Source organism: Fusarium flagelliforme (genome assembly GCF_020744385.1).
Source record: "Fusarium flagelliforme strain FIESC 12 MPI-CAGE-AA-0113 chromosome Unknown B0J16scaffold_3, whole genome shotgun sequence".
Taxonomy (NCBI): domain Eukaryota; kingdom Fungi; phylum Ascomycota; class Sordariomycetes; order Hypocreales; family Nectriaceae; genus Fusarium; species Fusarium flagelliforme.
The window spans coordinates 3,612,297-3,639,496 of NW_025763505.1; the positions used below are offsets into that span (position 1 = coordinate 3,612,297).

The 27,200-nt window shown below is 48.7% G+C and overlaps 12 protein-coding genes across 12 annotated transcripts; 7 read left to right on the forward strand and 5 right to left on the reverse strand.

Moving 5' to 3' along the window:
* Positions 1 to 171: 171 nt before the first annotated feature.
* Positions 172 to 1,492, reverse strand: B0J16DRAFT_338853 (uncharacterized protein). The gene is made up of 5 exons (XM_046127491.1): positions 1,217 to 1,492; positions 1,070 to 1,122; positions 849 to 922; positions 457 to 791; positions 172 to 356 (listed from the first exon to the last, which is right to left on the reverse strand). Exons 1-5 carry the CDS (start codon positions 1,266 to 1,268, stop codon positions 346 to 348), a joined length of 525 nt encoding a protein of 174 aa, XP_045985032.1. The 5' UTR covers positions 1,269 to 1,492; the 3' UTR covers positions 172 to 345.
* Positions 1,493 to 2,149: 657 nt separating this feature from the next.
* On the forward strand, positions 2,150 to 4,550 carry B0J16DRAFT_108134 (enhancer of polycomb-like protein 1). Its single transcript, XM_046121390.1, has 3 exons — positions 2,150 to 2,490; positions 2,631 to 3,410; positions 3,463 to 4,550. The coding sequence occupies exons 1-3, from the start codon at positions 2,344 to 2,346 to the stop codon at positions 4,309 to 4,311; spliced, it is 1,776 nt and encodes a 591-aa protein (XP_045985033.1). The 5' UTR covers positions 2,150 to 2,343; the 3' UTR covers positions 4,312 to 4,550.
* A 1,046-nt stretch (positions 4,551 to 5,596) lies between these two features.
* Positions 5,597 to 7,512, forward strand: B0J16DRAFT_108191 (glycoprotease family-domain-containing protein). Its single transcript, XM_046121391.1, has one exon. It carries the CDS (start codon positions 6,072 to 6,074, stop codon positions 7,110 to 7,112), a length of 1,041 nt encoding a protein of 346 aa, XP_045985034.1. The 5' UTR covers positions 5,597 to 6,071; the 3' UTR covers positions 7,113 to 7,512.
* B0J16DRAFT_108044 (5'-AMP-activated protein kinase beta subunit, interation domain-containing protein) lies at positions 7,277 to 9,221 on the reverse strand. Its single transcript, XM_046121389.1, has 3 exons — positions 8,308 to 9,221; positions 7,536 to 8,130; positions 7,277 to 7,485 (listed from the first exon to the last, which is right to left on the reverse strand). The coding sequence occupies exons 1-3, from the start codon at positions 9,102 to 9,104 to the stop codon at positions 7,441 to 7,443; spliced, it is 1,437 nt and encodes a 478-aa protein (XP_045985035.1). The 5' UTR covers positions 9,105 to 9,221; the 3' UTR covers positions 7,277 to 7,440.
* Positions 9,222 to 10,084: 863 nt separating this feature from the next.
* On the forward strand, positions 10,085 to 11,055 carry B0J16DRAFT_108209 (uncharacterized protein). The gene is made up of 3 exons (XM_046121392.1): positions 10,085 to 10,479; positions 10,530 to 10,544; positions 10,595 to 11,055. Exons 1-3 carry the CDS (start codon positions 10,168 to 10,170, stop codon positions 10,868 to 10,870), a joined length of 603 nt encoding a protein of 200 aa, XP_045985036.1. The 5' UTR covers positions 10,085 to 10,167; the 3' UTR covers positions 10,871 to 11,055.
* B0J16DRAFT_108213 (Serine/threonine-protein kinase bur-1) lies at positions 11,055 to 13,229 on the reverse strand. The gene is made up of 6 exons (XM_046121394.1): positions 12,993 to 13,229; positions 12,832 to 12,913; positions 12,680 to 12,782; positions 12,233 to 12,629; positions 11,988 to 12,179; positions 11,055 to 11,936 (listed from the first exon to the last, which is right to left on the reverse strand). The coding sequence occupies exons 1-6, from the start codon at positions 13,136 to 13,138 to the stop codon at positions 11,240 to 11,242; spliced, it is 1,617 nt and encodes a 538-aa protein (XP_045985037.1). The 5' UTR covers positions 13,139 to 13,229; the 3' UTR covers positions 11,055 to 11,239.
* A 367-nt stretch (positions 13,230 to 13,596) lies between these two features.
* Positions 13,597 to 14,198, reverse strand: B0J16DRAFT_338868 (uncharacterized protein). The gene has a single exon (XM_046127492.1). The coding sequence runs from the start codon at positions 14,013 to 14,015 to the stop codon at positions 13,785 to 13,787; it is 231 nt and encodes a 76-aa protein (XP_045985038.1). The 5' UTR covers positions 14,016 to 14,198; the 3' UTR covers positions 13,597 to 13,784.
* Positions 14,199 to 14,825: 627 nt separating this feature from the next.
* On the forward strand, positions 14,826 to 16,475 carry B0J16DRAFT_264482 (asparaginase-domain-containing protein; the record flags this gene model as incomplete). The annotated part of the gene is made up of 2 exons (XM_046123360.1): positions 14,826 to 15,021; positions 15,073 to 16,475. The coding sequence occupies 2 exons, from the start codon at positions 14,826 to 14,828 to the stop codon at positions 16,473 to 16,475; spliced, it is 1,599 nt and encodes a 532-aa protein (XP_045985039.1).
* Positions 16,476 to 17,385: 910 nt separating this feature from the next.
* B0J16DRAFT_382996 (voltage-dependent anion channel) lies at positions 17,386 to 18,781 on the forward strand (the record flags this gene model as incomplete). The annotated part of the gene is made up of 3 exons (XM_046131288.1): positions 17,386 to 17,764; positions 17,817 to 17,986; positions 18,053 to 18,781. The coding sequence occupies 3 exons, from the start codon at positions 17,386 to 17,388 to the stop codon at positions 18,779 to 18,781; spliced, it is 1,278 nt and encodes a 425-aa protein (XP_045985040.1).
* Positions 18,782 to 19,602: 821 nt separating this feature from the next.
* Positions 19,603 to 20,514, forward strand: B0J16DRAFT_318766 (uncharacterized protein; the record flags this gene model as incomplete). The annotated part of the gene is made up of 3 exons (XM_046125471.1): positions 19,603 to 19,665; positions 19,730 to 20,175; positions 20,226 to 20,514. The coding sequence occupies 3 exons, from the start codon at positions 19,603 to 19,605 to the stop codon at positions 20,512 to 20,514; spliced, it is 798 nt and encodes a 265-aa protein (XP_045985041.1).
* Positions 20,515 to 20,770: 256 nt separating this feature from the next.
* On the reverse strand, positions 20,771 to 25,641 carry B0J16DRAFT_371006 (SNF2 family N-terminal domain-containing protein). The gene is made up of 2 exons (XM_046130382.1): positions 25,499 to 25,641; positions 20,771 to 25,256 (listed from the first exon to the last, which is right to left on the reverse strand). The coding sequence occupies exons 1-2, from the start codon at positions 25,548 to 25,550 to the stop codon at positions 21,004 to 21,006; spliced, it is 4,305 nt and encodes a 1,434-aa protein (XP_045985042.1). The 5' UTR covers positions 25,551 to 25,641; the 3' UTR covers positions 20,771 to 21,003.
* Positions 25,642 to 25,905: 264 nt separating this feature from the next.
* On the forward strand, positions 25,906 to 26,915 carry B0J16DRAFT_338878 (IGR protein motif-domain-containing protein). Its single transcript, XM_046127493.1, has one exon. It carries the CDS (start codon positions 25,992 to 25,994, stop codon positions 26,736 to 26,738), a length of 747 nt encoding a protein of 248 aa, XP_045985043.1. The 5' UTR covers positions 25,906 to 25,991; the 3' UTR covers positions 26,739 to 26,915.
* The last annotated feature ends 285 nt before the right edge of the window (positions 26,916 to 27,200 follow it).

Sequence of the window (27,200 nt, forward strand, 5' to 3'; positions counted from 1 at the left end):
TAAGACAATCTGTTGCAATTGCAATTGATCCAAAGATGGTAGAATAGTGCAACTTGGGCGTGCACTTTGCTCGTCGACAACCAGGTCTACACCCTGAACCAAGACCTCGGCGATAATGAGATGTTCTGTAGCTCGTCGGAGCTCAATGAAAACAGGCAGAGATGCTGTAACCGGAGACGTTAATTCATGATCGTATTTGTAATTGTATTTGTAAATTCGCTAGGTGATTCAAGCCCATCACTGTCCACGTCCACATAGTCCTTGTAAGGACGATGGACATCGAGTCCATAGCAACGTTCAACGTTTATACCACAACCCTCTGCACACCCTGTCATGAATGCTCGTTTAGAACTGGTCTGTAGTATTGTTAGCATCAATTCATCAACGTTCCCGATCTCATCAAGTATACACATGATGGCGCTCCTTCAGACATCGGGATGATTCCAGATAACATACCAACAGTCATGCTCATGCTGATATCGGTAGACTCCACCATCTTGGTGAACTCCTCAAAGCTAATCTTGCCATCCTTGTCAAGATCGGCCTCCATAATGGTCTTGTCAACGATTTGCTGCAACTGCTGGTCCTTAAGGTTGCTGCCAACCATCATCTTGAGGACGATGAAAAGCTCTCCGTTGCTGATGTAGCCGTCACGGTCAATATCGTAGACCTTGAAGGCGAAGTGAAGCTTCTGCTCCTTGTTTCCCTTGCTGCTGAATGCCGAAAGACCTGTAACAAATTCTTGGAAATCGACATCACCGCCACCATCCTCGTCGAAGATGGCGATCATTCTGGGAGAAAGCTAGGTTAGCTTGTTGTAGATTGCGAGAAAGGTGTGGCGGACGAACCGTGTTGCCAGAGGGTTGGAAGAGATCTGGGGAAGACTGAGGAATTCATCGCGCTCGATCGTACCGGAGTTATCCTAGAAAGAAGAGACGAGTTAGTCTTTTGCACTCGTTCAACGCAGAGGTCATATGCTCCAGCCTTGCGCATCTCGCCATCATAGCCAAGAGCATGACCAATATGACCAAGCTCCATCATGAGCCAAAAAGTCGGGAAGCTCGCGCACCTTGTCCAATTTCATGAATCGCTTTCGCAGACGATCAACTTCTTCTCTGTCGACTAGATATCGCACATCTCAGCATATGATATCACACCAAAAGACCCCTCCCCCAACCGTGCGTTGAGGTCAGTTCCCAGGGCAGGGTTTCCTCACAGTTGGATCCTTGGACGAGGTTGTCCAGGACTGCGCTGGTAGTGTTGCCCATTTTGGCAACGTGAAGCGAGTTCGAGAGGTGAAGAGGAAAAGATTTGTATCGGTCGAGCTCGAGTTATGTCGTCGGGTTAATCGATATAAGCTGTCCTGTTATGTTAGATTAATACAAAGTTTGGTGATAAGGCTGAATTGCAAGTCTCACTGTCACTGTCACTGTTCAGCCGCTACCCAAGTTTAGGTAAGGTAATTCTAGACCGACCTATCTGCTGCTCTGCTCTGCTCTTCTGCGCAAAGGGGCAGGTGCGCAGAGGGGTAATTACCTAGCGGGGCGGGGGAGCGACTAGGCCTCCAGCTTAGCTTCCACGATTTTACGGTGACCTTACTTAATGCATGCCGTTTTGTTACTGGTGATACCGTCAGCAATCAGATTAAATCATCTTTAGATGGGTGCAAGACAATATGATTTCAAGAACAAAGAGCATCTCGACTTTGGGTAATGGGCAGCTACATAAATAATAAAGAGGAGTTTTACTTATTGTATTTGCACAGAAAAAACAAGCACTTACACACATCACCGTTTTACTCAACTCCGTTTTATACGCAGTCGTCTGGTCAGCAAACAAGCATTCTTTGTTTCCAGCGCTTGCATCCACTGAGAGTGTGCGCTATCAGGCAGCTAGCACCACTGAAAAGCGCCTACCAAGCAGCACAAATCATGCGCTGCCGTCTGTTACGGTGACTCCGGGCTGCCCCAAAAAATAAGGAGGCATTGGTCCGAGCGTCCGAAGTACTCTGTACGCAGAAAAGTGCTGTAGAGTGACCTCGACCCCTCCCGATTGCACACCGTCATCAGACTCAGTTGTCCCGCTCTGCCAGCCAAAGGCACTCTCCCTTGCCAAAAACTCCGTGCAGCGAAAAAACTTTGCGCGCCAAAACAAATCCCCAACGTCACCCCATCGAGCCCGACTACGCTGCCATCGAAAACAGGCTATAATACCACCTTTTGCATCGAGTTTTGGCACGATTTTAACTTAATAGACCCCGTTTTATGACTTGATCGCTTTTTTTTGCGGTTTTTCCGCCGCCTGACCGCCCTTCTCTCGACCTCCCTTTAACCCCCTGCCAACATGTCAACACGCAAGGTTCGCGTCAAGAAGTTGAACGTCAAGACGACGCTTCCAGTCCTCCGCGAAGACCAAATCGATCCCAGCGAGTACGAAGCCCTTACAACTGATAACCAAATTGCGACCGGTGTCGAACAGGCTGAGGAAAACGTGAGTTCTTTCTTCGTGTTATGATATCACGTGTTTTCTCACGTGATATGGCTTGATGCACTCTTTTGATTGGATGGTACTATCATCCAATCAGAGGCCACCTTGCCCCACCAAGGCTTCAATACTGACAGTCACAATAGGAATACCATCTTCAGACTATCCTCAAGGAGGCAGGAACGAGCAATGATCAAGAGATTCCTGTCCCTCCTCCCCAGGAGAGCGACATCAACTATGATGACCTCTACCCTGTTCCTTTCCATAAACCCTCCTCTTATATTCGCTTCTCACAAACAGTGGAAGAGTGTATAACATGTCTCTATGATATGACCACAGAGGACGATGAGTTCCTCAAGCAGTACAACAGTAAATCGCCCGCTGCTGGGGTCCTCTCTGAAGATGACTTTGAGCGTATCATGGAGGTGTTTGAAGACACTGCCACGGAACAAACTCCATTCGCAGCAGTGGATAACACCGTTGCTGCGTATGATATGATGTTGCCAGGTCTTACCCACATTAACCAATCGGTCTCAGCAGACATTCTGCAACATGCGAAACCTGTGTACGAGTACTGGAAGTCAAGGCGGCAGGAAGCTGGGAACAAGCCATTGCATCCCAGCCTCAAGTTTGAGACGCACCAGGAGACTGACGATACGGACCCCTTCGTCTGTTTCAGACGACGTGAGGCTCGCCAAACTCGAAAAACCAGAGCTCGTGACAACAAGATTGCAGAAACCCTCAAGAAACTGCGACGTGAACTCGAGGATGGCCGGCAATTGGTTCTTTTGGCGTATGAACGTGAAATGGTAAAACGAGAGCTCATGTCCATGGATCGTGCCATCTTTGAGGAAAGGGCAAGACTCAAAGATACCAAGCTTCGGCTGGGGATCAAAGGCGAGGACGAGGATCTCGTCAACCAAAAGGTATGTTTCCCGGTTTTGAGTCAATCTCACTTGGTACTGACGCGCATCACAGCCTCAAAAACGCAAGCCTGTGGAACCCCCTGTTGTGCGACAACCGACTGGTGCCCATCTGCGGCAACCTGTACGGTCTGATGGTAGAACGCTTGATGCTGATCTTGTCTTGTTATCGGACAAGTTGGCCGAGAAGGAGACTGAACTGCGACTCGACATAGAAATGAAGGTTCAGAACCACCGAAAGTGGAACCAGAACCATATTGATCTCACTCGAGAGCCACTGTCGCCGGTCAAGGAACAGGGCACAGAGCTCAAGTTCCGACAAGCCAAGACGCAGTATCTGATGACGCCTCCAGCGTCAACGTCATCGGAGATGGAAGTAGACGAGATTTCGCCTGACGCTATGCAAGTCGACAGACGTGAACCGCCTGTCTTCCAGTTCACTGCTGGGTCAGGCGAGCAGTCGAAGGGTAGCCAGCCATCATTCCGTCGGCGCATTGGTCGCTTGAACCGATTATGGATTGACCGAAGAGGTATGGTAACGCCGCCGCGGGAACTCGGTGAAGATAGATCGGATAGGTGGAAGTATGACTCGGATTCGGACGACGATGAACCGCCTGTGTATGAAGTGGATCCGTTTGATACTCGAGCACTCAAGTTTCGAGCGACGATTCCGCTGAACCCTTACATGTTCAGAGGGCGTCCGGCAGTGCCCCCAGAAGCTGTAGCAGCAGCGCAAGCACAGGCGGGTAACCGAGTGCTGCCATCACCAGCGGTGGCAGCGGCGCATGCTCATGCCCAAGCACACGCAGCAGCAGCGGCACAGGCGCATCTAGCAGCGCAAGCGCAAGCCAAGGCGCAAGCGGTAGCACAGCAACAGGCCCAAGCAGCCCAAGCTATATCGTAAGCCAAGGGCGGGGAAGAGGATTGTATGATTATGGTGGATCTTTGTTTTATACCCATTATTGAAAGAACAGAGCGGCGGACCGTCGGGCAGAGTCGACGAGTTCGACGGTCAACAAATATGTCGTGTATATTTAGTCGTTGACGAGGGCATTGCATGGAGTTCAGGAGCGGGTGGTCGGTTTCGGGCCTCAGCGTGGGAGAGCCTGTTTGGTGGCCCAGGCGAGAAAAATAAAAAAGAAGAACGGTCACATTACGACCGCAACAAGAACAGTCCCATGCTTATCATCCATCGTTCGTGACGTATTTGTTCGTGATTGTAAGAGAAGAGGAAGATGTCGTAGTGGTAGCGTGAGGTGGTCATGCGGATGACATGCTTGCTGTAGGCTGAGGGGAAGCTCTCTGGGATCGGGATCTGATGTGCCGACTCAGCGAAGACAGGTTTTCGGTGTTGGCAGGAGGATAATAGTCTGACAAGCAGAATGCAAGTGTATGATCGTTGTATGTTGGTCGTAAGAGACCTGAAGCCGAAGAGTCAAGTTGCGAGGTTAAAAAAGGTGACCAAGCTTGGCCGAGAGGATTTGGCTGATATCATATTAGCATGGGTCTCGATGTTGTGTAAGAGAGGAAACATTAGACAAAAAGTAGTATACCTGTCATATCAGCGAGGTTCTAAATTCGCCTCCAGAAGATCTATGCACGAAGGCACAGAATACCTCAACTTGAAAGATCTTGTGCAGAATGCGAGTGATGGAGGAGGCTTTGGAGTGGAGGGCGGGCTGCGGGTGAAGGAAAAGTGGCCGGCGAACCGGGCCTGGTGGATTTACACGAACAGTTAGCCACAACAGTCGCTTTCTTGACAGGTTGTGGCTAGTGAGACTAAATTAATATTAGAGGAATGCAGAAAAAAATCTCGATATTTTTTATTTTCTCTGCATCATGATTCTGAAGCTTGTAATTACAGCCATGCTTCAGATATAGTATTAATTATCTTAGGAGAAACTTCTTTATCAGCAATATGCTGCAAGCTATTGACTGGATTCAAGTAATAAGATTTTCTCTGATATTAAAAGAAAGCACTGTCTCTTATTACAGTTGTTTTAAAGATCTACCATCATGTATCTTTTTTCGAACCGTTCATGGTTTAGCTGGGGACCCTGAAAATTGCAAAATCGGAACCCCCCGCCCCCTCCCTCCTTCACTTTTACGTACAGTTGCTGTACAGTGAGAAAGCGAAAGTGTGGCTGGTGATGACGCCTGTCGGACTTGCTATATCTAAGCGAGGCGAGGGGCTTGTAAAACCTGCTGCCCTTGTCGTCAGGGTGCCATAATTAGCTACTGGGATATAGAAAGGACGAAATAATTTAGTCGTTTTATATCAGCTTAGACCGGCCGTTAGGCTACTTTATTTTGGTGTTCTAATCCTTAGAGAACAATTTTTCTGACCCAGCAGCGTTGTAAGACGGCCTGACAGAAAGAGAACCTGCCCCTCTATCGATTGGAGGGCCTATCGCATTCTTGATTTTGACGTCTAGCACTGGCAAATTGGACATATTGAACTGATCTAAACTTTAACAATACTAACGGATAGCTGTTTTGATTCTTTAGGCTTTTTAGACTATAATACACTATCCCGTGCACATGCGACTCATCTGAACTTAGACCCTCATCGACGTCAACAACATCATCTCGATAACCCCCACCTTTTCATCCCTCCATCTTCAACCTCACTTCCAACGCCTACCTGGGTCATAATATAGCAACATGGCCTTCGAGAAAAAGTCTTCCTATATAGCCCTCGGTTGCGAAGGCTCAGCCAACAAGCTAGGCATCGGCGTTATCCTTCATACTGCAACCGAGACCAAGATCCTCTCCAACCTCCGCGACACATTCGTTTCCCCACCAGGAACAGGCTTCCTTCCCAAAGACACAGCCGCACACCACCGCGCTCACTTCGTCCGCCTCGTCCGTGAAGCTCTCGCCGAAGCGAAGATTACACCCGCAGATGTAGACTGTATCTGCTACACAAAGGGTCCCGGTATGGGTGCCCCGCTAAACTCGGTGGCTGTGGGCGCAAGAACGTTGAGTCTGCTCTGGGATAGACCGCTCGTGGGCGTGAACCACTGCGTAGGGCATATTGAGATGGGGCGATATATCACTGGTGCCGAGAACCCGGTTGTGCTGTACGTTTCGGGTGGTAACTCGCAGGTAATTGCGTATGCAGAGCAACGATACAGAATATTTGGCGAGACGCTCGACATAGCTGTTGGAAACTGCCTCGATCGATTCGCCCGTACGCTCCAGATAAGCAATGATCCTGCACCTGGGTACAATATTGAACAGCTAGCAAAGAAGGGAAGCAAGCTGCTGGACCTCCCTTATGCTGTCAAGGGAATGGACTGCTCGTTCTCCGGCATTCTCGCATCTGCTGATGCACTTGCTGCGCAAATGAAAGCCGGCGCAGACTTCACACCTGAAGACTTGTGCTTCTCATTACAAGAGACGGTATTTGCTATGCTGGTCGAGATTACGGAGCGAGCTATGGCGCACGTTGGATCTTCACAAGTTCTCATCGTGGGAGGAGTCGGCTGCAACGAGAGGTTACAGGAGATGATGGGTCACATGGCGCGCGAGCGAGGAGGATCTGTGTTTGCTACAGACGAGAGATTCTGTATCGATAACGGAATCATGATTGCCCACGCTGGACTGTTGGCATATGAGATGGGATTCAGAACGTCTTTGAAGGAGAGCACATGTACACAAAGGTTTAGGACCGATGAGGTTCTTATCGATTGGAGAGATTGATTCTCCCAAATAAAAAAATCGTGAACTATGTTCTTGGGTTCATTTGCAGGAGTTGAGTTGTGAAATATCTCATTTCTCCTCATATGGTGTCAATTATGTTGACATGCCTCTTCTTGGCTTGTATCAGTCACTCGGTTCCCACTCATTTCATGTCTAGCTACAACCTAAAAGCCAAGAGCATCATCCTCGCTCATCTGTGGAGCCTATTCCCTCATATATCTTAATACATAGCAATCGTCCCAGTATCACATCGTCGCTTTACCGACAGCATGTTTAAATGCAGTAGTTGAAGCTTATGCATCTGTCTCATACCCGTTCATCATGTTCGTCATTCATCTGAGGAGGTGGGCTTGTAGACGATTGTTGTGACATACTACTTCAAGTAAGCATCATTCTTTCCATATTATACATGGTTTTACATACCTTATTTCTATACCGTGTAGTAGCAGAAACAGCAAGAATGTTATTCTTGATGCTACTGGTAGCAAGATGGTTCAATATTGTGTGGTTTGGCATATTGAGAACACTGTTGTCGTCCTTCATAAGAGTCGCTGCATTTAATATCGGCTTGCTCAGGAAGCCTGGCAGAGCAGGGGGGTTTGGTAGTTTCTCAATTGCGTTGACTGCATATTGGTACGCCTGCGAATCCTCAGCCTGGTCAAAGTCGATGAGGTACTTTGGAATCTGGTTGCGATAGGCTTCTGGAGGTGGCACGGCTTTGCCCTTTGGCTGGGATGGCGCCTTTGGAGATTGAGGAGCCATCTCCTGAGTTGATGAGATTGCCTGCGCAGCAGCTTCGGCCTGAGCTTTGACATGATGGGCAACTGGGAGTGCGGGAAGGTGTTGTTTGTGGGCTTCATCGGGGCTGACTTCGATGTAGTTGACAAGATTGTTGCCAAAGTCCACAGTTGTGGGCAGATCAGGGGAAGTCTGCATGATACCGTCCACCAAGAAGCGGACATGATGAGTGCCTGGCAAAACATAGACTGTCGTCGAAAAGCAGCCAGGTCGGCCCTCACTAAGCGATACGTCAGCAACCGCATTTTTAGAAACACATCTTGACAACTCCTGGATCGCATGGGGGACGATCTTGTACAACGGCGATCCGAGACCACAAAGCAGCCACGGAAACACAGAGGTCGTAGTGATCGCCTCATGTCTCAGAGAAGATAACAAATAGCATCATGTCACTTACATGGGATGCAGCCGTTGCTTGCGATTCCATTGAAAAATGGTACCTGTCACATAAATCTTGTCGCCTCCAGTAAGCCATTCCAGCCTAGTCTGAACAACAGGTCTCGTCTTGTCGACGCGCAGTTCCTCGCCGTCCTCTTCGTCCACTGTTGTAGCGCTGAGGGCAGAGCTCTTGCGGGTGATTGCGTCTAACGAGTCCATGGGATCGACCTCTCCCGACTGATCCTCTGGTGCTAGAATGGGAGATCCCGGTGTATGAACCTCTTCGTCGATCGGGAGAGGTAAGCGAGGGGGCCGAGTCAGATACATATCGGTAATACTGCTGTTGGGGATCAGTGCAGGCTCGTGGGTGTGGGCGGACTGGTGTGATCGCAAAGAAGAAGACTCGAAAGGGACGTCGAGGGGCTTGGTCGGTTCATCGCGGTGTTGAGATTTCGACTCGACAGTTTTGGACTCGGGCGTAGCAGCAGCCTGCTTCTCAGCGATGGCTTTAGCATCAGAGGAGGAAGCAGTCTTGTGGACGGCCGTAAAGTTGTTATGTGGAGAACCACTAAGAGAAGACACTGCGGTGGGAGGCAGACTCTTTGGGCGATTGATCACAGTCGATCCCTGAGCCTGCGCCATAGAAGGCTCCGGCGGCGCGGCAGAGCGATGCGTGTGGCCGGTGATAATATTGCGGGCATCCTTGCGCAGATGATGGCGGGGAGATTCATGGCCATGGAGATGACCATGGGCCGAACCCGGAGTCGAAGCAGTCGGGGTGGTCGGCTTGGAGGACGAAGACGCGTTGTTACCCATATTTACTACCTCCTATCCCCTCGACGGGATGTCCTTATGACTCTTTAAAAGCGTTGGAGATCGTTGAGGCTGTGTCTGAGAGTTTCGGTTTGAGATGGTTGTTGGGGGAAAACGTTCGGACTGTCGGTATCTTATCGGGACAATGACACCAGCATGTCAAGGATGAATTGAATGACGCAGTAAGGTTGTCGAATAAAAAATAAGGACTTGTTGGGAGTTTCTGTACGTTGCGCGCTCAGCGCCAATTGGGCGTCTGCGTCAGGGAAAATAGAGAGGTGGACGAGCAGGAAACGGCCTGACACGGCAGGGTTGGTGTGAGAATCCGGGGGACTTTGTGTAGCGTGATGTGATGTGATGATAAATGATTCAGATGCAAAGTAATGTCCAAAAAGGCTGGAATCGTATTGTTCGTTGTATGATAATGCGATGAACCAAAAAAAGAGATATCGTTGATGTTGGTTCGTGGTTTGTCCCTGAGGCGTTTATTTCGGTTTAGTTGTCGCCTGTTATGTTTTGTTCGTCGTTGGTCGCGGGGGTGGAGATGTAGACTAGACTCTACAGTAGAGAGATTGTGAGCTGAAATGGATGAAGGGAAAGGGAAGTGAACGGGTGGGATGTTCTGAGTCGTGGTGGGGAGTTTGATAGATGACAGTCCAGAGGTACTTTGGCATACGCCTTGTTATTGCCGAGTTGCAAAGTCACTCAACAGCTATTACTAACACAACCAGACAAGCTCTCATACCCATGAGTTCTCCACTCAATCTCGATAGACATGAGCTCTCATCCACAACAGCTCAAGGGAGCTTCTTTCTAACTTGGGAGACCTGACCTTTACTCTACACATCTACAATCATAGATACCTACTAATTGTAAACAACATATTATACGCCGCTTGATTTCATCATCAATAGCTTAGCAGTTCCTTCCTTTGATCTCTTCTTGCTTCTCGCTTTCATCTTATACCTAATGATGTAATTATTCCTACCTCACTTACTTACTCCCTGGACAACCTCACCCATCTCATTCTCATACCAAAACATCACAACTTCTCATCACCAACAACATGTCCGAAAACTCGCTCCCAACTTCCACAGTCGTGGCAGCAACACAGGCTGAACAAGTTTCACCGACAATCTCACCCTTCATTCTCGCCTTCAATATCATCGTCGCCGTCTTTACCTGGCTCTTCTCATTCAACTGGTCCGCATTCTTCCTACGCATCTTTGCTATCGTCAGCTTCCCTTTTCGTCTTATTTTGTTTCCGTTGTCTATAGTTGCAAATGTTCTTCTTACCATTTTTGCACCCGTCATCTACCTGTTTTCTTACGCGGCAGCTGGAGTGCGTTCTGTTTGGCTGTTCTTGGCTGGCTTAGAGGTATGTTGACGACTCAGAATCTGATATGATAATCAGCTAACATTTCATAGCCATTGTATACCTTTGTATGTATAGCAGCTTCTAAGAATATCTTCGTATTCTAACATTATTCTAGTTCGGTGCAGCCGCTGGTGTTGGCATTATAGCTGGTATCACTATAGCCATCTTCTCATCTGTCATCACATCTTACCTTGGAATGCAGAAAGATGACGCCCTGAAGGGATCAGGCTCCAAGGAAAACCTGCTCGAAACAAGCAGTCGAAGAGACTCGCTATCTTCAGACACAGATCTTGGATGGCAATGGTTGGACTCATCCAGCTCAAGGCGCCGACCAACTAGCGGTTTACTCTCACAGACAATTCACGAGGAGGACGATGATTCAGAATATTGATCGTACATGAACGCTATGGTATACCAAGTTTCGATCACGAGCTTCCTAGTCTAGGGATAATTTCATATCTCGTGTGTTAGTTAAAATCAGAGGATTAAAATGTTAGAACCCTCTGGGGGGTGCATCTCTCATGATGCCGCTTCACTTAAATGCCGGACACCTGGCTTCGTCAGATATATTCTCTCTCGTTCCATTCCGTTGCGCCATGTTCCGCTATGCCCGAAACGACATGTGATTAGAATCTTACTTATTCCCCTATGAAACGCCGTACGGTAATTCTGATCCTGGTTGTGACCCTGGTCGTCGTTCTTGCTCCTTTGCCCTTCTGTATCCGTTTACATCAGCCAATGACATCGTTTGCTGAAGATTCTATCTTCGATATCCGTTGTGATCAGGTCTGTCGCGGTCTCTTGATCGATCATGTCTGGGTGATCTGCTACGGCTCATGGTGCCACGGTCCCTGTCAAAGCGGCGGTCCTCTCTACTATTGCGGCGCCGACGGTCGTCTCTGGGAGGTTGGCGGTCATCTCGTGGTGGCGGGCGGTCGTCCCTCCGTCGACCTGGATCATCCCGATTGTAGGCGGGAATGTACGTGTCGACATCCGGTCCTCTTGGCCCTGGTGGTCCTCTGGCCCTAGGGGGTCCTCGCTCTCGAAAGTCGGCATCATCGTTGTTGGGAGGTGGTCGTGGGGGCAGTCCAGCGCCTCGCTCTCGTTGCCAAGCAGGACGACGCTCATCAGGTCCGTTTCGGTATCTTCCTCCATTCACACCGTTGCGGCCATTGCCGTAAGGCTCGTTGCTATTAAAACCTGCTGTAGCGCCGTTTGCATCGGGACCAACGCCGACGGTTCCGCCCTTGGGAGCTGGAGGCAGAGCGGCCTTGCGATCATGGAACTTTCTGCGGTCCAACTCATGACTCTCTTCGTAGGTGGGGATCTCGTGAGGTTCAAGGGGCAGAGGCTGCATCTTGAACCAGGGGTGCTGCAATGCATCCACTGCGTTGATTCGTGTCCGCCAGTCAAGTCTGAGAAGCTCTTTGAGTAATGAGACCGCCCCTGAGCCGTATCTGACAACGATGTTAACACTGAGAAATAACACGGTATTGGACGCAACTTACTGTCTGAAACGGTTCTCGAGGTTGCCTGATCGTGGTCGAGGATTCAAGTGCTCACCGCCAGGGAGTGTTTTCCATCTGGGCATGTTTTCTTCATTGGGAGAGCCCATCAAGTCCCAGATGATATCCAGTTGTGCAGCATCACTCTCGCCTGCCAAGATGGGTTTTCCATATAGCATTTCGCCGAAAACGCAGCTGTATCACTTATTAGAATCTGTAAAGCATCATGATTCCCAGACTGTGCTTACCCTACGCCCCAAACGTCTATAGCGGGGGTGTACTGCCGCAGTTGCAGCAAAAGCTCGGGCGGTCGGTACCATCTGGTCACGACCAGGCCGGTGTAGTCCCGCTTCCCCTCGCCCATGGCGACTCCGGGTTGTGGTGTCTGCCCATCGTAATGCCGGGCAAGACCGAAATCGGCAATCTGGAGGATACCTTTGTTGTTGATCAGCAGATTCGCCGCTTTCATATCGCGGTGAAGGATCCGACTGTCATGCAGGTATCTAAGGCCCTCTAGTAGCTGCAACATGTAGCATTTGATCTGAGGTTCTTTGAACTGGACTGATGGGTTGTCGAGAAGACCAGACAGATCGTGATCCATGTAGGGAGTGGCCATGTATACAATAGGCTTTTTGCGCTTATCGGCTGAATGAGTGGTTAGGTTAGATCGATAAAGGGTAGTCGGAACTACTTACTCGCTCTGGTAGGGTGCTCGATAGCCATATCCTCTAGTCGCAGAATGTTCTTGTGTGACAAAAGCTTAAGAAGCTTGATCTCGCGAAGAGCGGTAATGGGGAACTTGGCTTGGTCAGTGTGGCTCTCTCAGCAGGGTGGTACAAAGACATACGCCATCCTTCTCATGATGCATGATAATCTTCTTCAAAGCGACAAGGGCGCCAGTTCTGCGCAGGCGAGCACGGTGAACCTCACTAAACAGCTGTTAGTATAAACGATCGAATTTCGTTGTTGTAGCAATCGGCGGGGCTTGCGGCGATCGTGGAATCGTACCCAAAGGTTCCCTCTCCCAGCTTGCCCAGCAGCTCATAATCAGAAATGCGCGAGCAGCCCTTGAAACTTGATCGTGGCCTTAAATGGTTCAGGGCAAAAGTTCGAGGCGAAGTGCCATCAGGCGTTGAGTCTGATAATTTCTCCATCTCGTCGAGTCGAAGAGGTGCGCGATGTTGGGAGTTGAAGTCAAGTCGGCTCGAGAGGTTGACGATGCGCGCGTCTAGAGATTGAGGCTAGGAGGGTTCTTTTAAAGGAATCGCATCGCTTTTAAATCGTGAAGCCTCGGGGGAAAATCGAGAGAATTACGAGGTTCTGGGATTAATATTTGATGGAAGGTCGAACAATTGGCGCTGACGGGGTTTTGAATAAGGAGAGGAAGGGCGTTTTTAATTATGGATGTTTGTCGGTTGATTGTTGAATGCACTGTCAATAAAGTACAAGGCGCCCAGAGACTTAGAGAGGCGCACGAAGGCGGTCAAGTTGAACGAGTGGCAGAATAGTCAAGAAAAGCTTAGCGTTACAAGGTGATGGGCTTTCCAAGAATACGTACCTGCAAACCCTTGCACAGCTGGATCCATTTGGCCATTTTCCAGGTTCTGATGATCGCCATTATCAAGATTCTCTCTCTTTTTTAGCGATTGTCTTGCAGTAGGGGACCATTTGCGATCGTTGGTGTGTACGTCACATGCAGTCACTAAGGCAAACATTTTACTACTTGTCTCTACCTAATGATTCCTGATTGTTCTCTCCATGACAGGCACCTAATCAGAGTATTGGGCACTGAAGCCTCTATCATAGCCTCTTGTTAATGGGTAGATTAGGCGGCCTGACGTAGGCGTTGGTGTTTGGTTTGTAGGCTGCAGGCAGCCTAAAAAAAGACCAAGCGTCGGGTCTTGCAGCATTTGCAACGGAACTCTCCCCGTAATCGGACATGTTTGACGGGCAGTGACAGCTACAGGCCAAACCTAAGGGTAAGAGAGATCCAATAGGAAGAATCCACTTTGTTCTAGCCTTTCTAGCCATTGCGGTGGAAGAAAAAAGAGCCCGTTGACCGCACGTCCACTCAGTCAATAATTATTATTCATTCTCCCCCGCGTCTTGGAGATTGTTTCTGGGGTAAAAGATGGAGGATAGAGTTGTGATATATCTTTACTTGGGTACATAAGAGTATACTTAGCTGTAGAGTATTTTGATAATGAAACTGTGATCCAATCTAAGCGTGTAATATCCATCTCTAGTATCTTATTCACCGTCTGTTAAAATCTCATTTGATCACCTGCCAACTACTATGTACTACAACCTCAACACCATAGAGATGATAATAATCATGGCTAGAACATTGTATAGTCCTTCTTGATCCATTGAATAATTACTGCCTCCAAGTTCATACGACCTTGATTTTTCACACCAATAGTTTTCCTTCTCTAATATTTTAGGCTATCGCATATTTGGCAATCTACACCATCTAACTCGCCAGTCCCCGCGAGATATCGAGTTTCTGTTACCCCTTCATAACCTCCAAAGGATCCACTTGATACCTTCGTCTTTGTCCACAAGGTTTTCCCCCTTCTGCTTTAAATAAATCACATGGACGTTACATTTGTCGTAAATAAAATTCTCCTCTTCTCCTCTTCTTGTTCGTGAATCGTTGTTCTTCAACAGTCAGTCTTTTGTGAACTATTGCTTGACGGTTGACATACAAAGGCGTTCTGGCTTATCATTGCTCTTATCTAAACTTCACCTACGATACATATTTGCCGATCTCAACCAATTAACAGACTGCCGAGTCCACCTCATTTTCATCCATCTAAATACATTCATATCACTGTCAAAATGAGCAGAGAAGGCTCACCCCCTCCGTCCGCTGTGGTGGTCCCCGAGACCAGTTACCCAGAATCTCGGGTCTTGATCATCGGCACTGGTGGAACAATCTGCATGCAACAAGGCCCAGATGGTCTTCAGCCTACCGACAACTTCTTGGAGAATGCAATGGCCCCTCGCCCATCATTCAATGACTTCTCAAACCCTGGTACTTAGTGGTAGTCTCACTCAGTTACTTGCATATACTGACATATCACAGGTACACTCCCCGCTGTTCGTGATGGAGAAAAGATACAGATTGACAGTCTTCGCACTCCTGCTACAGCATACAACCGTCATGTCCGCTACGGTATTATCGAGTTTAGTCCTCTGCTTGACTCAAGCTCTATCTCTGCAAATGATTGGGATGCTATGGCTTCGTGTGTTGAAGAGAACTACCACTTATTCGACGGTTTCGTCATTCTCCACGGAACAGACTCTCTCGCTTACACGGCCTCTGCACTCTCTTTCATGATGGAGAACTTGGGAAAGCCCGTCATCCTCACCGGATCTCAGGCGCCCATTTTTGCTCTGCAATCCGATGGTGTGGATAATCTTCTCGGCTCACTTATCATCGCTGGAACATTCACTATCCCCGAAGTCTGCCTCTTCTTCCACCACCGATTGTACCGCGGCAACCGCAGTGCAAAGGTTTCTGCGACAGAGTTTGAGGCGTTCGCCAGCCCTAACAGCGAACCCATCGCCAAGGTCAATGGTCTTGGTATCAGTGTTAATTGGCCTCTTGTCCTTCGCCCTACCTCGATCGCCAAGTTCCATGTTACAAAGGGTCTCGATACTACTCATGTCGCCTGTTTGCGCGTGTTCCCCGGCATCAAGCCAGAAATGATTGACGCCGTTCTTCATCTGCCCGATATTCGCGGTCTTATTCTCGAGACATTTGGAATGGGTAACATCCCTGGTGGCGCCGAAGGTCGTCTTACACAGATCATCAAAGCTGCTGTTGAGCGAGGTATTGTCGTCGTCAACGTCAGTCAATGCGTTAACGGATTTGTCTCTCCTGTGTATGCTCCGGGCACAGTTCTTGGTCGTGCAGGCGTTATCTTCGGTCTCGATCTTACTGCCGAAGCAGCCCTCACTAAGGTATCATACCTCCTCGCCCAACCTAATCTATCAACCAAAGAAATTCAGGAGCAACTCTCTCGATCGCTACGCGGAGAGATGACAGAGATTGCCCACCAGAGCTTCTCTCACCCCTCAGGCTCACTCGACTTCGCCGCATCTCACCTTACGCCAAGCGAAACAGCTTTCTCGGCCCTCGGATACGCCATCGAGAACGGCGAGCTCAAACTCGTCAAAGATCTTCTGAAGGGCGAAGGGGCGCAATTGCTCAAGCAAAAGGACTATGCGGGCAACACCGCAGTGCATCTCGCGGCAGTGGCTGGCAACACCGAGATCCTCCTGGAGCTGCTGCAACAGGGCGCGAGTGTGCACGAACGTAACAAGGCGAACCACTCGCCTCTATTTGTCGCTGTCAAGTCAGGCCAAGAACCTTGTGCGCAGCTGCTACGCATTGCAGGCGCGCACTTGGCGGTGGAGGAGAGAGAGACGATGCCTGGGTACGTGACACCCAAGTATAGCCACTTTGGCAAGCATGGCCTGTGATCACATCAGATCATGTTTCTTTCCCCGGTTATGTTTTGTTTTTGTTGTTCATGGGTCGGTTTCGTATGGTAGAACTTTTGGGGCGAGCCAGGATATGATAAAAGGAGAGATGGATATAAGCGAAGGTTTGCTTACAGTTGTTGATAATGTGCTACGCTACGTGCTCATGGCGCCTCGGGCTTGGGGTATACCTAGGATGGGTTCAAAAATTAGATGAGATATTGAATTATGAATACGGATTTTGTCATGATCGAAACCCAATGGCTTCAGTATATCGTCGAAGTAAGTGGCTTGTTAATTCTCCGATGCAACATTCAATGCTCCGATATGAAACATTCTATCTTTTTGTCAATTCATACGATGACATTCGAATCGTCCAAGGATTAATACCACAGCACAAGGTAGTCATCGGCCAAGTCCTACTCGAACCCATGAACCGACGTTGAATTTCTCTGACTAACAGGCACAAACCTTATAGGCCTTCTACCCAAAAGGTTCCCACTCTTCACCAACTCGGGCCTCTGAGAGGGCAATTGATCATCATATGGTCCCTGATCAACTCAAACGATTCAACAACCGCCAAGTGAATTCCAGCTTCTCCGCGGGAATCCTATAAAGAGAATGCGCCCACCGTCGATTCAATGGCATGAGTTGAGTTAAGAAAGGAGAGAGAGGGAGGGGAAAATATGACGGCCCTTCGTGGGTCGAGTCTTGAGCCGAAATGCCGATTGCGCGACGTCACGTAACGAGACTACTTCTTTAGTAAATTCTAACCTTTTACCATTTGATTCGAGTTTATTTAAAGAACTTGATTTCTGGCGTGTGATGCCATGGAAACGCAATAGCGCTACATTGTTTCTAGACTTTAAGTGCAAAAGCTCTCTCAACTCACATCTTCTTCTTCCTCATCATGACTCCCTCGACTCCCCCAGACCTAGACTCCAGCGAAATCGCTTATTCAGGTACCGAAATAGAACCTGAAGCGGCTCCTACGAATCCGCAAGAACTCAAACACAGCCAATACGAAAAGAATCGACGAGGATGGCGCAGAATTGTTGTCAATTTTGGCCCTTCGTGGTTCACGGTCACTATGGGAACTGGCATCACGTCTATTCTGCTGCATAATTTGCCTTACCATGGACGATGGCTATTTTACATATCTGTCATAATATTCTGTCTGAATATTGCTATTTTTACACTGTTTAGTTGTATATCTATTGTGAGATATACATATTTCAGAGGAACATGGTCTTCCATCTTACGACATCCTGCGCAGGCCGTCTTTCTAGGTAAGTATTTACTATGACCAATTGATATGATCTTAAACTAATTTTCAACCAGGAACAATTCCTGTTGGACTCGCTACTATAATCAACATGATAGTCTTTGTATGCGTCCCAGCCTGGGGCGACAAAGCAGCGCATCTTGCCTGGGCTCTTTGGTGGATAGATATCGTCATGGCTATGTCTTGCAACCTCTACATTCCCCATTGCATCATGCGCACAGAGGGTGTAAGTCGTCCTTCCCCAGTTTTTTCCTCTATATGACCTCAAATACTGACATTATGACAACCCAAGATCACACTCAACCAAGTAACTCCATCATGGCTCTTCCCCGTCATCGCCGACATCGTCGCCTCTGGCTCAGGAGCTATAGTCGCTAATGTTCTTCCCAACGACCAACACGCTATATGGACCGTAATAGTCAGCTATGTTCTCTGGGGAACAAGTGTACCCACGGCCCTCCTTATCATGGCAATGTACTACAACCGCCTCATGATTCACGATATTATCCCGAGTCAGGCTGCTGTTACATCCTTCATCGCTATCGGACCCCTCGGTCAAGGCGCAGCGGCCATTCAACTCCTTGGCAAAGTTGCCCTGAAGGTCTTTGAAAGGAACGACTTTATACCAATGGCCCCCATTGCTGGTCAATTCTTCTATCTCACTGGCATTCTCACAGCCCTCATTATGTGGGGATTCGCGATAGTGTGGCTATTCTTTGCTATCGCCACCATTGTCAGGCGCGACTTCAAATTCAACATCTCGTGGTGGGCGTTTACTTTCCCTCTGGGAGTCTTTACAGTTGCTACTACGACTTTGGCGCAGGAGCTTCCTTCACGGTTCTTCAAGGTGCTAGGAACCATATTTTCGGTTGTTGAGACTCTTCTATGGGTTATGGTAGCTTGTGGAACTATAAAGGCAAGCCTTAACGGCGAACTTTTCCAGCCACCACCTCTAGAGCCTTGGGAGAAGAAGGAGAAGAAAGATACTGAAGAAAAGAATGTTGAAGATTCTTCAGTTTAGACGGACCAAGGGAATCTGTACATATAAAAGCATGCACATATACAATTTTATGAGACCATAGACTATACATTTCGACGCGCCTGATCTTGCTATTTCTCAGCTCAGGTACTGCAAAAGAACTTGAGTAACTCTTTTTTAAGATTAAGATTATGTCGACAACGTTCAAACCAGTAATACAGCGTTGCAGTCGATATCTGATAACGACCCGGAGCGGGGCCGATTGATACGGAGGACAGAACGGTGAAGCCTCCGAGATGACCCATATTTCCCGTTGGTCAACTTGAGGATCCAAGCTATTCATTGTAGCACAAAGGGAATAACCAATTGAACACCCGTTTAAAGTTGACTCAATTGATTTCATAAACGCGACAAACGCAAGCATTGCAGCTCACAATGTACAGAGCTGTCATCCAACCGCGCTATTCGATCCAATTGGTCCAAGCTCCCCCTAGCTCTTCCATCATAGTGATTAAAACCCCTAATCAAGCTCCAGCTTCGGGGCCCTTCCCCGCTGAAACCCTCACTGAGCTTAGCTCAATCGCCTGCCAAAGAAGGAATTCGAATCTCGACCTCATCATTTCTCCACAGTTAAGTCGCCTGTACCTTTAACTAGCACCCCTGTTCCATGCATGTGTCGCCTCCAGATCCATTGCCATATCCGTATGTTGGCTGAGGCCAGATTGTCACACCCACAGTTGGAACATGTTTCCCCCCATATTCCATCATCTCCACCAGCTTCTCTTTTCCCTCCTTCCTCTTCTCTCTTTCTTCTTTCTCCCCTCATCTCATCTCCTCCCCGTCTGCTCCAGGTTATATCGAAAATGTTCTTCAAGGCTTCTCTTCTTGCCCTCGCGGCATCTCAAATCTTCGGCGCCGTCGCCCAGGTACGTGTCGCGCGATCAGCTCAGCTCCAATCGCACCGGAAAGCTAACATTCCTTTCTCTACAGGACGCCCCTGAGGCCAATGCCGTTCCCAAGGCTCCCCTCAAGGCCGAGATCAAGACTACTTTCCCCGAAACCGACATTCTCGGCGTGAAGCTTGTCAACGGTCGCCCTACCAAGGCTGTCATTGAGGTCACCAACCAGGACGCCAACCCTATCCAGGTCGCTTTCGTCTCCGGTTCCCTCAACACCCTTAAGGAGCTCCCTGAGGACAGCCCCCGCTACGTCAGCATCGTCCGCAACTTGACTGCCGTCCAGTACAACATTGAGGTCCCTGCCGGCGAGAAGAAGGAGCTTCCCTTCTCTTTTGCCCAGGACATGCAGCCTCAAGAGGTTCGCATTCAGCTCCAGGCTCTCGTCTCTGACTCTACCGGCCACCTCCACGAGGTCTTGGTCCACAACGGCTCTGCCTCCATCGTTGAGGCTCCCACCAGCTTCCTCGACCCCCAGATGTATGTTTTCACCTAATTACGTCGCAACAGCAAGCTAACCCCGCATCCAGCATCTTCCTCTACCTCTTCCTCTCTGCTGCTTTCGCCGGTACTCTCTACTTTGTCTACAAGACCTGGATCGAGGCCCTTTTCCCTCAAGCCAAGCGCCCCCGCACCACTAAGAAGACCAAGAAGATCGTCGAGGTTTCTGAGCCTCTCTCCGGCTCCGAGGCCGTCCCCGTTGCTGTCGTCTCTGACAAGGACTACGATGAGAGCTGGATTCCCGACCACCACATCAACCGCCCTGTTGCCCGACGCGTCAAGTCTAGCGCCAGCGCCAAGGTCAAGCGAGTCGAGTAAAGATGTGAAGCATCTTCTTTCGACGCATTGCGCTCTAATGCGCGTGTGCTGTGTAATGAAACCATGTATTGAGTTTCAAGGGACAGAATGGCAAATGTCGGTAGACTGGAATCATGGTATCATAAGAGACGATCCAATGGGTCACAGAACCAGATAACAGGCCACAAGCCTCTGCTGTATACTATATGTACTACAAGGAACATCGAATAAATGATAATGATGTTTTTGCGTGTTTATGATTCACTTAGTTTTCACCGATGAGGTTTGCATGGCGCTTGATACCTATTGTGTAGTTGCACAAGGGAAATTCCGAAAGCTTGGTGCAGCCAGTATCATAAGATGCTATGCCATATGCTAAACTGAGAGTATTCCTGCGCTCATTGTATTCTGGCTCTTTCCTTAAAGTTCTCCCTCAGTTCTTAACGTACATCAAGTCCATATCATAACATAGTCCTAAACTCAAGCAGGTACCCCTTATCACATTCGTGTCTAACTCGCAGAGCCATTCCTCCCATCAGCTGCCTCCGCCGCCAGATAACTCATAACTGCATTCTCCTGAAGTCGGGTATCTTTCTCGGATTCTTTGTCTCCATGGGCAACATGTCCGAAGAGGCATTCCCATAAGTCGTTCTCTCCTACATTCTCGCCTGCCGATTTGTCCTTGCTCATCAAGCGGGAAAGAGACGCTTGCTCAAGCTCAAGTGTGTTGGCCGCTTCGATATTGGCATCGAGCAGTTCTGGGGTCGACTCCTTCGATTTACCCTTATTGCCACGGCCCATGTGTTCCATTCGCCTCTGTACTGAGAGGTTGTAAATTGACTCCTCAACTGTGCCGGATACCAGGTAAAGCCACACTGTTGTCTCGTGCATTTGACCAATTCGGTTCACGCGTGCAATGGCCTGAAGCTCAAGCGCCGTGTTGAGGAGAGGCTCGCAAAGGAAGACGTGACTTGCGTTGACCAGGTTGAGGCCACTGGAGTGCGCTCTGGCATGGAGGAGGAAGCACTCGACTGAGGCATCATTTTTGAAACGTTTGATGCCTCCCGAGTCGTCAATGGACGTATGCCCAATACCAAATCGTGAGAAAGCATTCTTCAGAATCTCTAGAAATCCCTTGTACTGAGAAAAGACAATCGATTTCGCTCCAGGATCTGATTCTCTTAGCCACATTAGATGTTTAACAAGGGTATCAACTTTGGTAGTGAACGACGGCCCATCCAACTCAATGTTCTGAATCTCAGCCAGCTTGTCTGAGTTGAACTCAGAATAAATTCCCGTTTTCTTCGGCACTCCAGTCAAGTTTTGTTGCGGGCTCTTTTCGGTGTCATCATGTGCCTGATCCGGATTGTCACTGCGGACTTGGAGCTGCTGTGGGTTGAAGGTGATATCGTGTAGGTTGGAAGTCTTCAGATCCTTCTTGCATACAGGACAGTTACGGTGCGCTTTGAACCATAGCATCATGCATTCTTTGCAGAACTGATGGCCACATACGGTCAGGACACCAACCGTGAACGTAGTCTGACAGATAACACACATCCGTGGTTCGCTGGATTTGTTGCCTTGTTCCTTGAGATGCAGGAGATATCTGTGCTTGGCTTCCGCTGCAGAAAGCTTCTGACGAAGTGTATCCTCGCTTGTCTGCATCTGCTTTTCAACTTTGAGAGTTGTAGAGCCCTCGTAAGGGAGAACGCTGTCGGAAACTACTTGCAGTTGGCGGTAATACTCCAAGCGTAGGTTCATAATAGTCGTGAAGTTGTCGATCTCGGCTTCGAGAGCTAGCTTGCTCTGTGCGTTGAGATTTGCCTGCGTCGCTTTGAGCTGTTGATCTACGATCCTGCGTTCCATGCTGTCTCGTTTTGTATCTTTGGAAAGTTTTGAGGTCAAAGTTCTGAATTCGCTTATAACCTTTCTCATTGATGTTGTTCTTGGTTTTGTCCGGTCTCGTAATGTCATAAGCTCGATCAGCTTCTGTGGAGCAGGCCCCTCGCCATTTGCTGCTAACCTCAACGAAGTCTTGGTCTCATGTGAGACAAGCTCGTTGGTTTGTCCGGTGAGGGCGTCCTGGCGATCGGTGACAGCAGCCCTGAGAGCTTGAACGTAGACCATAAGTTCATCCTGAATCTTGGCTGATTCGCCATATTCTTCTCCAGTTGTCTCATCGTCGCCTTCTTGATCAACCAGAGGTTTTAAAAGGAGCCCAACAATATGTTCCCTCCACTCGTCCATCAAGTTGGCTTGATCATTGAGTTCACCATACAATGCTTCCAAATCGTCCAGGATGCGACCGCTTTCAATGCCTCGTTCTTTGCCAAGTATGAGTTCCGGAATTTCGACAAAAGATTGATCAGATGCTTTTTGTGCTAGCTTCGCCATAGGCCGGGTTGCTTTGCGGTGAGGATCGCGTAGAATCTCCCTTCGGATGACTTTCGCTTCTTCATATCCATCTTCCTCGAGCTTCTTTATCCGATGAAAGTCTTCGGAATCCGGCTCGGTCATTTCTGGGTTCTCTCGGATTTGGAAGTGCGCATTCGCACAGAAAAAGACGGCTTTATGGTCCATTTCCAAAGCTGATCGAAGTTGTCGTCGACTTTCAGTCAACTGACCTTTGCCCTCGATTTCACTTTCATCGTCAGAATCAGTATCAAGCTCATCAGTATTGGCGCTCTTGGTCTTTCCACCTGGTTGGGCTTTGAGTAGATTCTCGATTTCAGCTCGGGCATCGGAAACGAGTTTTCGGGTCTGCTCTCGAACTGATGTCCAAATTTCCAAGGCCTCCTTCACTCGCGGGCTGTTTTCGTACAGTTGGCCTCGTGTAAGCCGACTTGACAAGTAAGCTCTCTCGTCCGTTCGGATTGCGGTTTGGCTCTGTTCAATCATTGCATCCAGAACTTCATCGACAGTCCTCATAGGACGGTTCTTGCTGGAACCAAGTGCTCGGCGATTAGAGCTCCCAATCTCAGGGTGAAGTGCCGTTTGTCTTAGTCGCACCAACCAAGTTTTCATTTCTTCTTTATAATCATCAGGGTCCCAATCGTCTACAAGTGGTGCTCCGTCAACGCTTAATCCGCAGGCTTCTGCCATCTGTCGGTAGAGAGACTGGTAGTGTTGTTCTTCGACAGCTGTGAAAGGCATGCTGATAACGTAACGCTTCTGTGCGGGTATAACTAACTCATCTCTGACCATCGATTTTGTGTGCCGGAGAGCGATGCTTCTGAATAAACTCTGGAAGGAAGACTTGGGGAGGTCTCGCCAGATATTGGTGGAAGAGCAATGTGGCTCATATTGTAAGAAAAGTAGCAGGCCCTGGAGATCGTCGATGTGATCCTTTACGGGGGTACCGGTGATACCCCAAGCGTTGACACGAGGAATGACACGAGCGACTTTAGCCGCTTGGCTGTAACCGTTCTCAATCATCTGTGCTTCGTCCAGACATACTCGCCACCACGCAATTTGAGTCAGAGGAGATGTTGGTCGGTGGTACACTCGTGCGTGTCGCCTCGAACGCTCCGGAGGCGCAGTTGTATAGTGGATCTCGGAGGACAATACCGAGTAAGTTGTAATGATTATATCATGGCCAGCGAGCTCATTGATGATACGTTCCTCATTCTCGTCGACAATCTTCTTTCGGCCTTCATAAACCTTGACACTCAAGCCAGGGGCATGGCGAGCAATCTCAGATGCCCACTGATCCTTCAACGATTCAGGGGTCACAATCAATGTAGCGCCGGTCGGCGTGAGTTTGGATTCGGCCTCATAAGTGCTCTGGATCAGAGGCCGCGATCTTTCGTGAAGCACGACTAGGCCAAGAATTTCCAGGGTTTTACCTAAGCCCATCTCTTCTGCTAGAATGCCGCCTCTGATTGAGTTTTCCGCTTGTCGAAATGGTGTCAGATCCGTAGTCACAGTATGGAATGCTTCACTCAAGTAGTATTCGTTCCCATTCAGGTCTCTGAGCTTTTGGAAATCGTATACCCTCTCCAGATCGCTGGGGGCATATGGTACGACGCCCCTGTTTGCTTCGGACCACTGTACGCCTTCGCGCTGCAGCAACCACTGCAATGATCTCTTTTGATACGGAAACAACTTCGAGTCCAGGGCATCGATCTGGATGGTTTCTGCTACTGTGTCATCTTTCGGGGGGACGAAAGCAGCGTCGTAAAAGACCATAGGAGACCAGCGCGATCTGTCTGGATCCGTCAAGGCAGAACCACGTAGTATAAAGTTGATGAACCTCTGACTCTGCTTGCGCTCTTCTACTGATCTTAAGTCTGAGTAGGGCGATGGAGATTCGGTCCAGTGAAAGTTGTACGAAAACGTCAATTTAACCTGCTTTCCCCGCCACTCAAGCTTCATGTCTATTGTTTGCCAGATTGCATTAGGTTGATGTGCTCGCTTATGGATTCGGTAGGAGTCGGTTAGAATCCTCAATTGGTTGTCTTCTTCCAGTCTCCGGAGATTGATGGTGGCGTTGATAGGATCAACAGGGCAATCTTCAGTTGATGAAACGTTGAGCGCAAGAGGCCGCACCCGAACATCCATATAACGCTGGATATCCTTGCAAAAAACTGTTGTTTGTGAAGACTCCGTGCACTGGCGAGTTAAACTGAAAACAGCTTTTCCGACCAACAGAGAAATGTTCAGCCTGCGACGCTTGGCAGGAGGCTCAGGAGCTTGCTCTGAAGATTCATTTGCAGAAGTCGCAAGATTTATGAGGCTTTCCACGAACTTAGCCGGGATTAAATCTATTGATTATAGTGAGCGGTTAAATCCAGAGTTTGAAATAACACTATCATGGAACATATGGTGGTAAGAAGGGTGAGAATGCTCGATCCTTCCATCAAGTTACTTGGTAGGAAAGCCTTCTTCTTCCACAAGTAAATTTGGATGTAAGAAATGAGAATTCATCAAAATCTTAATCACTCATTTAAAATGGTGATTAAATATTCGTCTCTTACAGTATCGACAAATAAAGATCTTAACCTACCACTGCTTCCAACTGCTAAGTAGTTGGGAGGTCGCTTGTGTCTTGGCGGCATGATATGCTATTCTTTTTATTTAAAACCGATGGGTTCTGGATGGAGATGATGTTGTCGTAGAATCTGAAGATGGTAGAGATGGCAGGTTATGTCTCATGTGTTGTAGGAGGAAGAAAAGAGGAAGGTAGATGTGCTAAGAAAGAGGTAGGACTTATGGTGTAAGTAACCTGGCAGCAGCCTAGCGTCGCACCACCAATAGGATGCCTTTAATCAAGAACGCCACAACCCGATGTGGCACTGACAGCCACAACAGTCTAGCCTTGCTGACATAACGGGACCCATCGTCAAATTTCGAGATCAACGTTCGTCGGCTTGTGAGACTTTGACGTTGACTCCGAGGAGCGGCTGAATTGGTTGCCATTCGACCCATTGAACAATGTGAGTTCAATCGAAATTGCCGACATTCTCTCTACAAATTTCTAATATCGTGTTTCTAGCAAAATGAAGGGCGAACGACTTAGGTCAACATTTGGCCTGCTTCTGCAGAGCGGCAGCGCCTTTTCAAGGACAGGACAAATCCGACAACTTCACAAGACACGACCTGCGCATCCTATTCCCAAGCCCGTACCCTTCGTCCCCGATGTGCCGACTTTTCTCACCCTGATCGGCCGCGGCCTCAACAAATACGCCAACAAGTTCCCCTCATGGAACGCTCTCTTCTCCCTCACCTCGCCGCAACTCAAGGAGCTGGGCATCGAACCGCCACGAAACCGCCGATACCTTTTGCACTGGATGCAGCGATACAGAAAGGGCTCCCTGGGACCTGGTGGAGATTTTCAGTATGTGAAGAACGGAGAGGCTGTTCTGAAGGTTGCGACACCACCACCTTCGGCCTTGAGTGATACGAAATGGGTCGTCAATGTGCCCCACGACATCGCCCCCGCGGTTGAGGAAGAAGCTGCCGATAAGTCTTCCAAGAAGGCCAAGAAGGCCCCAACGCATGTCAGCTCAGAACTAGTGCGACCAAATGGATACAAAGTCGTGGGTGCCCATACGATCGCTGGACCTTATGCCCTACCTCTGTCCGGAGCTTCAGGAGTTATTGTCAAGGTCACAGAAGGAATGTGGGAGGACCGCCAGGGTCGCAAGATTGATGGTGGTGAGCGAAGAAGGGCTGAGACCAGGTTCAAGAAGAGATCTGCTGAGCGAAGAGCTGAGCGCGAGGCCGAGATGTTGGCCAACATGTAATAGTTGGACAAGGGCCAAAAAAAAGACATGACATGTATATTTACCACTGTAGTTTTAGCAGATATGACTGGGGCTTATGAACAGCTGAGCAAAAGCATGTTTCACTCAAGTGTTGGTCTTGGGTTATTCGATGTGGTGAAAAGACTTGACCCAAGCGCAATGATACACGATATTATATTTCTATGGACCGTTACTGTAAAATTGGATGGGTAAGTTTTCAGAAGATAGTATTTCGATAGTATCTGAGGTGTCACTATGGTAAATCACCGGTGAAGTCATTAAGCCACTCTTTGATGTTTCCTTTGCTGTGTTTCCCAGCAACAATGGCCGACTATAGCAATACAGGAATTTCAACTGTCTTACCCCAGGTCGCATTATTGAGTCCTGGAGGACCAAGGCTGTCCTGCATAAGCGTTCCTCGAGCGGGCCGTCATCCCGTCAAAACTGCCTAGGTCAACCCTC

Coding starts and splice junctions, on each gene's coding strand:
- B0J16DRAFT_108191 (XM_046121391.1), top strand. CDS start 6,072: ATGGCCTTCGAGAAAAAGTCTTCCTATATAGCCCTCGGTTGCGAAGGC.
- B0J16DRAFT_108209 (XM_046121392.1), top strand. CDS start 10,168: ATGTCCGAAAACTCGCTCCCAACTTCCACAGTCGTGGCAGCAACACAG.
- B0J16DRAFT_338853 (XM_046127491.1), bottom strand. CDS start 1,268: ATGGGCAACACTACCAGCGCAGTCCTGGACAACCTCGTCCAAGGATCC. Junction 1,123..1,216: donor CCTCGTCCAAGGATCCAACT/GTGAGGAAACCC, acceptor TGCGATATCTAG/TCGACAGAGAAGAAGTTGAT. Junction 792..848: donor TCCAACCCTCTGGCAACACG/GTTCGTCCGCCA, acceptor GCTTTCTCCCAG/AATGATCGCCATCTTCGACG.
- B0J16DRAFT_371006 (XM_046130382.1), bottom strand. CDS start 25,550: ATGCCGCCAAGACACAAGCGACCTCCCAACTACTTAGCAGTTGGAAGC. Junction 25,257..25,498: donor CTTAGCAGTTGGAAGCAGTG/GTAGGTTAAGAT, acceptor TATAATCAATAG/ATTTAATCCCGGCTAAGTTC.
- B0J16DRAFT_338868 (XM_046127492.1), bottom strand. CDS start 14,015: ATGGCTAGAAAGGCTAGAACAAAGTGGATTCTTCCTATTGGATCTCTC.
- B0J16DRAFT_108213 (XM_046121394.1), bottom strand. CDS start 13,138: ATGGAGAAATTATCAGACTCAACGCCTGATGGCACTTCGCCTCGAACT. Junction 12,180..12,232: donor ATAGACGTTTGGGGCGTAGG/GTAAGCACAGTC, acceptor TAAGTGATACAG/CTGCGTTTTCGGCGAAATGC. Junction 11,937..11,987: donor CTCGAGAACCGTTTCAGACA/GTAAGTTGCGTC, acceptor CATCGTTGTCAG/ATACGGCTCAGGGGCGGTCT.
- B0J16DRAFT_108134 (XM_046121390.1), top strand. CDS start 2,344: ATGTCAACACGCAAGGTTCGCGTCAAGAAGTTGAACGTCAAGACGACG. Junction 2,491..2,630: donor TCGAACAGGCTGAGGAAAAC/GTGAGTTCTTTC, acceptor CAGTCACAATAG/GAATACCATCTTCAGACTAT. Junction 3,411..3,462: donor AGGATCTCGTCAACCAAAAG/GTATGTTTCCCG, acceptor CGCGCATCACAG/CCTCAAAAACGCAAGCCTGT.
- B0J16DRAFT_338878 (XM_046127493.1), top strand. CDS start 25,992: ATGAAGGGCGAACGACTTAGGTCAACATTTGGCCTGCTTCTGCAGAGC.
- B0J16DRAFT_108044 (XM_046121389.1), bottom strand. CDS start 9,104: ATGGGTAACAACGCGTCTTCGTCCTCCAAGCCGACCACCCCGACTGCT. Junction 8,131..8,307: donor AAGCAACGGCTGCATCCCAT/GTAAGTGACATG, acceptor CGTATCGCTTAG/TGAGGGCCGACCTGGCTGCT. Junction 7,486..7,535: donor CTACACGGTATAGAAATAAG/GTATGTAAAACC, acceptor TACTTGAAGTAG/TATGTCACAACAATCGTCTA.